Source organism: Mastomys coucha, unplaced genomic scaffold (genome assembly GCF_008632895.1).
Source record: "Mastomys coucha isolate ucsf_1 unplaced genomic scaffold, UCSF_Mcou_1 pScaffold18, whole genome shotgun sequence".
In the NCBI taxonomy this organism is placed as follows: Eukaryota; Metazoa; Chordata; class Mammalia; order Rodentia; family Muridae; genus Mastomys; species Mastomys coucha.
This window is the reverse complement of record NW_022196900.1, coordinates 76,279,423-76,288,773: the sequence shown is the minus strand read 5'-3', so window position 1 is coordinate 76,288,773 and position 9,351 is coordinate 76,279,423. Positions and strand designations below refer to the sequence as shown.

General features: G+C 43.9%; 1 protein-coding gene across 1 annotated transcript; it reads left to right on the top strand.

The window, feature by feature from the left end:
* LOC116095529 (olfactory receptor 2D2-like) lies at nt 1-996 on the top strand. The gene has a single exon (XM_031376881.1). It carries the CDS (start codon nt 1-3, stop codon nt 994-996), a length of 996 nt encoding a protein of 331 aa, XP_031232741.1.
* The last annotated feature ends 8,355 nt before the right edge of the window (nt 997-9,351 follow it).

Below are 9,351 nucleotides of genomic sequence, written 5' to 3'. Positions count from 1 at the left end.
ATGTGTCAGGTAACACATAGAATACTGGATTCTTGTACAGCCTCCACCATGTGGATGATTCCAGGGCAGAACCAAAGTTGGGTCACTGAGTTTATCCTGCTTGGCTTCTCCAGTGACCCCACAACCAACAGCATCCTCTTCATTGTCTTCCTTCTCATCTACCTGAGCTCAGTCCTGGGCAACAGGCTCATCATCATGCTGGTCTGCCTGGACACACAGCTGCACACTCCCATGTACTTCTTTCTCTGTACCCTTTCCCTGTTGGATATGAGCTTTGTCACTACCACTGTGCCCCAGATGTTGGTGCATCTTCTTGCTCACTCTCAGACCATCTCCTTTGCTGGATGCTGGCTGCAGATGTATGTATTTGGTGCTGTGGGTATGACTGAGTGCACCTTCTTTGTTGTCATGGCTTATGACCGGTATGTGGCCATTTGCTATCCACTGCGCTATACTGTCATCCTCAACTGGGGCCTGTGCATATGGTTGGCAGCAGGGACGTGGATCTGTGGTTTGTTTTCTTCTCTATTGCATACTTTCTTCACCATGAGTCTGCCATATTGTGGGCCCAATAGGGTCAACCATTACTTCTGTGAAGGTCCTTCAGTGCGTAGCCTGGCTTGCATGGATACCCACCTCATTGAGATGGTGGATTTTGTATTGAGTGTTTTTGTGGTTGTTATTCCAATTTCCCTCATTGTGGCCTCCTACATTTGTATCATCATGGCAATTCTCAAGATCAAGTCCACCCAGGGCCGCTGCAAGGCTTTCTCTACCTGTGCCTCCCACCTGTCTGTGGTCACATTCTTCTATGCTCCAGCCACTTACATCTACATGAAGCCCAACTCCAGCTACTCTCCTGTGCGAGACAAGCAGATCTCACTCTTTTACAATGTCTTCACAGCCTTGCTCAACCCTGTGCTCTACAGTCTGAGAAACAATGACATCAAGAAGGCATTTCTCAAGGTGATGGGACATGTTAGGGTGAACTCCTGAATCAGGATAGTGAAGCCTCAGATGAACAATGCATAAAATGTTCAGTGTTTAAGACATAGATGGTGTCTTTGTGTGAACAATGTTATACATTTGATCCAACATATGAGTTGAACTGGAGATGTTTATGAAACTGAGAGGGCTATCTTGATGCACTGAAGTTCTACAAAAAATGTCACAATAATCTTAGGGGCCATAAGTGCAATGACTCACTTGTTGCTCACATTTGCTAGTAATTTATTATAAGTTTACTTATGTAGTCAGTGTCAGATCTATCCTGAAAGAGGAGTCCTGTATACAGTACATTCAAGAACAAAAGGAAAGGAATAGTGGATAAAACCTATAAGAACTTGGCTACTCAATAGTGATCAGCTTCTCTTTATACATATTCTTTTACCCATGAAAGCATCATGGTCCAGCCTGACAGAAAGGTTGGGAAATATTTTACTTCCTCAGAGAAGCAATGTAAGTCATATAAAAATGACTGGTATGTATACTTCCAGAATAGAGAAAGGAGTAGTAATTAGGAGTTATGTAGCCTGCTGAACTTTACAGAAGTCAACTGCATGCATGTAAGCCAGCATGAAACATGTTGTTAGTGCTATTGTAATAGAAACAGTAGAGGCTGAGGTGCTATACACTAAGTAGTAATAAGGACAAATTAATAAGAGTAATATGTAGTTAATAAAGACAAGTTGTCATTATTAAAATTATAGCAATAGTGTGTGGAACAGAAGGGGTGCAGGCCAGAGACCAAACTTTCTGCCTAAATTCAGTGTAGTCTGTGGTTCAACATGATGAAGTCTGCATTGTGTGGTCAAATGGAAGTTAAAGGAGCTGGATTTCATTGCAGAAGTCCCAGCTTTTTCTGTAAGTGACATGCAGCACCTGAGGACACGCCTCCCCTGTGACTGCTGCTGATGTTCCTTTTCTACACTGAGGCAGTGGGCATCTTTGCCAATCAGCTCCAGAGTAGCTCTTGTCTGGCCAATCAGCAAATTCCTCTGTGATTCAGGGCCTGAACTATTCTTTCCCTAATGATGTCTCCCTTCAGATTTTTTTTTTCTTTAGCCATTTTTTTTTTAGGGGGAGCACTGAATTCAATCCATTTATAGTTAGGATTTATTATTTATTTTTGGGTTTATGTTAAGAAAAGGTCTTACACATCCTATGCTGGCTTAGAATTTTCAATGTGCTTAAAAACAGTCTTGAATTTCAGATCTTCCTGCCTCCATCTCCTAGGTACTGTGATTATGGACTTATGACGCATGACCCGTTGATATTTTACTTTCTGGATGATGTCTTTTGTATCAAAAATGTCTCAGTTTTGTAACTCAACCACTTTTCTCTCTCTCTCTCTCTCTCTCTCTCTCTCTCTCTCTCTCTCTCTCTCCCTCTCTCTCTCTCTCCCTCTCTCTCTCTCTCTTTTTCTCTCTCTTTTTCTCTCTCTCTCTCTTTTAAATATACCCAAGATATCATTTCCTGATGCAAGGTCCTGAAATTTTTTCCTATATTTTAAAAGTTTGATTTATATTTTGATTCATTTTGTTGTAATTTTGTGCACAGTATGTGTCCAGGACCCAATTTCATCATTTTGTGTGTGGATATCCATTGTCTCATCATTGTCTGTTGACAACAGTATGTGTCTCATTGCATGATATTTACATCCTTGACTACTGTTGGTTGACAATATGTTTTAGAGCTTATGTTGACATGAGTAACATAATGCTATCCTGTTGTGACCCATTTTGTGTTTGTTTACCCAGTTATCCACCCTCTACCTCACTTTCTACATCCATCACATCTGCCTTGCCCACACATCTGAGATTTTCATGTCCTTGACAATAGTCCAAAGGTATTGACCAAAATAATTCTCAAGATATGTCTAAAATGCCTATGATTCTCTTCAGGAGCAAGAAATTTAAGATTACTCTGACCATCATATAACTGATCTATATCATTGGATTTTTTTGCTATTAAAAACTATCCCTGAAATTAGGCACCAAGACCTTCTTCAGAAGCTCAATTGTACTCTTGGTCCGACCATCAATAAAAAGGTCTTACAACTCTTAATTGCTTAATCAACATGGTTGTCAACAACTCTCTTGTGTGTGTCATTACAAGGTCTGGAGTGTCAGATACAGTCTATTAAATCCCATGTAAACCTTTTGCTGATGTCATTCCTTTTTGGTTGCTATGGCTTTGAGATACAAATCAGGAGCGCTCCAATCTTCTTTTGTTGAGACTCTTTTGCCTCTTGGGAGGGGCTTGCAATTTCTATTGATGTTTCAAACCCATTTGCCAATTTCAAAAACGGGGAGCTAGGACAATGGTAGAGGTACATAGAATTGTAGGGAAATTTAGAATGTGTTCGCATCTTAACCTTAGGAATTGTAGTATTAAAGGTATCAGAAGGCGTTAGGTGACCACATGTCATCATTGCCCATGGTAAGCTAGGTAGTATTTATCATACAAGGTCCCAAAGTTGGTACACAGAGGTGTACATCACAGAATGCCAGTGTGTACACACAGTTAATTCTAATAGTCCATGTAAACACAGGAAGATTGCTTGAGGAAGTTGCCCAAGTGGCTAGCTGCTGCTACATCCCCTCCATAGTCTGAACCTATAGTTTTTATAAGCAGAACCCTTTGGTGGATTGAGGGGAGGCACATACTTATGCTGGTTACTGAACATTCTGTGTGATGTGTCCAATGAACTTGAAAGTGGATAGCTTGAACACCGTGTTGTGTGTCTTGGATTTGCCTGAAGACAGTCTTAAAGAGAAAGCCTTTCAGGGCACAGATATTGTGCAGGACATCTTGGTGTTTCTTTGTTTTGGAGGGATAAAGGACTAAGAGTTAAGGGTTAATATTGTCTAGTGCACTCTGGTCCATGTGTTGGTTATATGGTCATGGATGTCTTCAGAATGCAATTGGAAAAATGGAGCAAATAAGTATGGGGAGTGAGATGTAGACAGTCTTCTTAGAAGTCGATTGATACGAGCTCATAGGCTCAGCGATTAACCTACTATGGTTATTGTGCTAACCTGACATGTGTGAAACTTCCCTCTTGGTTCTCTATGCCTATAGCTAAGTGCAGCTCCCAGACCTCCTCAGAAGAGTTTATTTGTGCCGTGGTTGCTGGTTAACAAAGAAAATCTACTAGTCAAAGTATAGAGAAATGTCTCTGGAGTGATCAGTCACAAGTGATAGATTTTTTGTCACCTTCTGACAAAGGCTGAAGGACTATTTTAGAGGGGACAGAAAAGCTGTATTAGCCACAGGTTGGGGAGGTCTAAGAAAAGTCAATGTATTTGGATATTATAGGACTCTGTACTCATATCTCACAGCAGCTGTGGTTGCCTGTACAAGACTTAGTCAGTCTACAATCCACTATGGTCTCTTGATTCCCTACCATTAACTGATCTGCTCTAGACAATTGATTGGTTATAGGGGAGAAAGAGTCAGATTTATTCAGTGGAGTGACCCCTGGCATGTTGTCAAGCTCCAATGTATGGCCCTACAACTATGCTAGATGGCCAGCACAAATTAGACCAAGTGGAGTTTTAAAACACACACAAAGTATATGAAAAAATCATGAAAGATGATAGGTGCTAGAGAAAGGGCCCAAGGAGCTGAAGGGGTTTGCAGCTCCTTAGGAACAATAACAATATAAACTAACTAGGACCCTCAGAGCTCCCAGGGACTAAACCACCAACCAAAGAGTACACATGGTGGGTCTCATGGCTCCAACTGCATATGTAGCAGAGGATGGCCAAGTCGGTCATCAATGGGAGGCCCTTGGTCCTGTGAAGGTTCTATGCCCCAGTGTAGGGGAATGCCAGGACCAGGAAGTGGGAGAGGGTGGATTGGTGGGCAGAGGGAGAGGGGGGAGGGAACAGGAGTTTTTTTCAAAAGGGAAACTGGGAAAGGAGTTACTGTTGGCAGTGTACAGAAGAGAGAGCTGAGGCAGGGCCACAGTGAGTTTAAGTGAGAATGTTCTAGAACAAGATATATCTGGAAACCAAGTTTCATTATATACTTAAGGGCTACAATTCCCTGGGTGAGATCCCTCACTCAGCCATTAGGGGACTGGCACTGCTGACTACCTGTGATAACTTGTCATGGAGGACCCTTAAATGCCCATGTGGCCATCCTGGTTCAGGTCCTAGATACACAGTTGAGAAAGGAATAGAAGTGACACTAAACATGGTGTCACTGGGAGTCAGGGAGTGTCTGGGCAGTGACTGAGAATGTCTCATATCCTTTGCTTTGAGCTATGCATCTTCCCCAATTAGGTCCAAAATGAAGGTCATAATTTCTCTATTTGCCAGATGTTTTCTCCTGCTCTGTCTCCCAAGAATCTCTTCCAAGGAGTGTGCTTGTTGAGAACATTCAGGGCATCCCTACTGGGAACAGAAATGGCCCTTTTCCAACTCTCCTGGGAAGGCTAAGAGAGAGGGCGGGATCATAAAGTCACAGCAGCTTGCACCACGGGAAAAGGTTGGCAAGTCTGAGACTCGGTTTGTTGTGCAGGTTCAGCACCCTCAGAAGACAAGCCTAGCCTGCTCGTAGACAGAACTGGCTGAACTGTCAGAAACCTTGGATATGTTCTGCATTATTGACTGCCTAAAATATCAACTCTCTAGATCCAGTTGTTTAGGGGTTTTCCTGGTAGTCTCTCCCACAAGAGCAAAAAGCAGCCATTCAGAGACACCTTATTGGACCCATGAGTGGTAAGTTGGTCACTAGTCTTGGGCTTCCTGGTGGGATGCAGGCATCACATGAAGCTGAAGATCAGAAGTAGCCAGTCCATCCCTTTCGACTGTATACATGTCACCATAGACCTGTGGCCCCGTCGCTCATTGCCTTCTCTTCTTCCTTCACCCTGGTCTACCTCACCCTCGTGCCCTTTATTCCTTCCTCTTCATCCTCCTTCCTCCTTTATGCATTTAATGTTTCCTCACTGTTTCCTGCCATGCTCTAGGTCAATACAAGACACAATGATGCTGTGCTGTTCTGAGCTCAAAGGTCTTAAGTGAGGCTGAAAGCCATAGCCATGAGTTCAGTGATGATCTCTTATAAACAGCCTTCCACCGTGCAGAGGGACAGCTGGATGTGCTCTTACAGCAGTTTGGTTTTGACTGTGAGATGGATCTCATGCTGCCCGGCCTGGCTGTCTTGATCTCTGGGTGATACTACACTTCATATTCTCATTTTTCAGTACTACAGCAGTAGAATTATATGATTTTTTTCTTTCTGAGGCTGAGTATTGCCAAGTAGCCCACATTTTTGCTCAGAACTCATAATCTGGCTGTTGTTGCTTTGATAATGCTGAGACTGATGATCTATATCACCAGGCTTAGTTGAATATTATGTATGAAGACACAGACTGCTGGACAGGCAAGTCAATAAAGAATGTAGTTGACTAAATCATTTTCCTCTATCTCTGTCTCTGTCTCTGTATCTGTCTTTCTGATTTTGTATTTTTGTTATTCATTCAGTCAGTCAGTCAGTTTGTGTGTCTGTCTCTTTTTGTCTCTTCCTGTTTCCAAGTCTCTGTCTTTCTGAGTCGGTCTTTCTCTCTGTCCCTGACTTTCTCTCTCTTACATACAGAGAGGGGGGGGAGAGAGAGGAGGATGGGGAGGAGGGGTATCAGCAGAAGGAGGAGGAGGAGAGGGAGAAGAGGAAGGAGAAGAGGAAGAAGAAGAGGAAGAATGGAGCTTTAACTAAAACATACTTTGCTCCAAAATGCTAGGAGCTTACCAAATCCCTTCCCATTGTTCCCTTTTCCTTTTCAATCCATCCCCCAGAGCCTCCCACACTCAGACACGAGGGAAATCTCACCAGGAGATCAGGTCTGGCTAGCTGTCCACCTCTGCCCTAGGTGTTCTGCTCTACTCAACTAGAGGACACTGTGAAGACTTTGTATCCTTCTCCTCCCACTTGCCAGCCTGTGTGCCAGAGCAGAGAAGGCAGTGACTGAGAGCCAGGCTCTGAGACCTGACCATCCAAACTCCAACTTCTCCCATGGCGACCTTGTAATCCAGAACAAACTGCCCTCTCCAGGACTTAGGTTTCTACATAGTGAAATCCTTCCTCCAGTGAATTGATATGATGTTAGCCTAAAGCTAGTGGAACAATGGCTGGAATACACAAATTACCCCAAATAAATATTAGTTGTTTTATTATTAGAAAGGTAAGGAACCAGGCATGCTGCCACACTCTACCATAGATAATTTGTTCTTACTCGTCTGGGAATTCAGTAACTAGGAGAGAAAGGAAGACCCTCTAGGATTCCTCAGATTTTATCTGGCTAAAGAACAAGAACTACAGGATTTATCCTACCTGAGTTGGGGCCGGGAGGTGGCAGCACAGCAGGCAAGGCTTCCTGGCCAAGCTGAGTCCTGCTGTGTGGGCATCACTGTGCAGGTGTGGGTTCCCACTCCATAGTGAGATGCTAGGCATGTGCCTTGCAGCTTGAGAGAGGCAGAGGTGGCCAGGGCACCAGGAGCTTTTGACTAGAGACTTGAGAGCGGAGAGAGAGGGATGGAGGAGACAGCTGTGTGCTGAGGCTGAAGTCTTGAGTGAGCAGAGCATTTAGTGTTGTCGTTCAGGTAGGTGAGTGGTGTTGGGAGCCTCAGGGGTGACAGGAGCCTGTGTGGCTGCTTACACTGTGGTCTCACGGCTGCTCAGTGCTTATTGAGACAGCCACATCGAAGAAATGCCCTTTACATTAATTAATTAAATGAACTATTTTGTTGGGAAGTCTGTTTTCTTTTAAGACTCCTCTACGAATAATCCTTTGTAAGAATTTTTTAATAGTTTTATTTATTTATTTTTAATTACTTTGTTTTTTACACTCCATATTTCACTCCCTGCTCCCCGCTGTTGCACATCCCACACCTCATCCCCACAACCCCCTGTTTCCACGTGGATGTCCCCACACCTCCCCCACCTGGCCTCTAAACTCCCTGGGGCCTCCAGTCTCTTGAGGGTTAGCTGCATCATCTCTGAAGGAACACAGACCCAGCAGTCCTCTACTGTATGTGTGTTGGGGGCCTCATATCAGCTGGTGTTTGCTGCCTGTTTGGTGGTCCAGTGTTCGAGAGATCTCAGGGGTCCAGATTAATTGGGTCTGCTGGTCTTCCTACAGGATCGTCCTTCTCAGCTTCTTTCAGTCTTCCCTAATTCAACAACAGGGGTCAGCTGCTTCTGTCCATCGGTTGGGTGCAAATATTTGCATCTGACTCTTTCAGCTGCTTGTTGGGTCTTTCGGAGTGCAAATCATGCTAGGTCCCTTTTTGTGAGCGCTCCATAGCCTCAGTGATAGTGTCAGGTCTTGGGACCTCCCCTTGAGCTGGGTCCCACCTTGGGCCACACCATCCACCAGGAGATCTTCTTTTCTTCAGTCTCCTCTTCATTTCCATCCCTGTAATTCTTTCAGGTAGGAACAATTATGGGTCAGAGGTGTGACTGTGAGATGGCAACTCTATCCCTCACTTGATGTCCTATCTTCCTGCTGGAGGTGGGCTCTATAAGTTCCCTCTCCCTATTGTCAGGCATTTCACCTAAGGTCCCTCAGAAGAGGTAGAAGGTACGGAAGGGCCTTTACGCCTTTAATCCCAGCACTTGGGAGGCAGAGGTAGGCAGATTTCTGAGTTTGAGGCCAGCCTGGTCTACAGAGTGAGTTCCAGGACAGCCAGGGCTACACAGAGAAACCCTGTCTCAAAAACAAACAAACAAAGAAACAAACTTTCTTTCTTTATATTGTCTTTTTCATTGCTTTTTTTTCTTCCCTCTGGGGAAAATACTTATTGTGCCCTCTTAAAGGAATCTTTGTTTACCCTCTAAGGATAAAAATACTCCTTTGGTTTTGATTTTAAAATTTGGTTGTTTTATATCCACAGTTTAAGCCAGTGTTAGACCTGGAGTTGACTCTTTTGTGTGCAGAGGGAGAAAGGTGTGATACAGAAAGAAGAGTTTTTATGCATGAACACACACACCATCCACCAGCATCTATTACAGACACTGTGGTGTCTCCAGGCCATTGCAGAATGCCTTCCACCAAAAGCCATTTGACTATATGTGTGGGGCCCTATGTCTGAATTTTTTCAGTTCTGTTGTTCTTTTTGTTGACTGTTTGAAAGTGTGTGTGTGTGTGTGTGTGTGTGTGTGTGTGTGTGTGTGTGTGTGTGTGTACTTGCATGCTGGCACCTTCTCTCAGCACATGAGGGAATCAATCTTCTTCCACTTTGTGGCTTCATGGATTGCACTGGGGCCCTCAGGCTTGGCCTTAGGCCAACTTCCCTGATGCGCTACATAGTTGTCCCTCAGTGGTTTTTTTTTTTTTCTTTT

Coding starts and splice junctions, on each gene's coding strand:
- LOC116095529 (XM_031376881.1), top strand. CDS start 1: ATGTGTCAGGTAACACATAGAATACTGGATTCTTGTACAGCCTCCACC.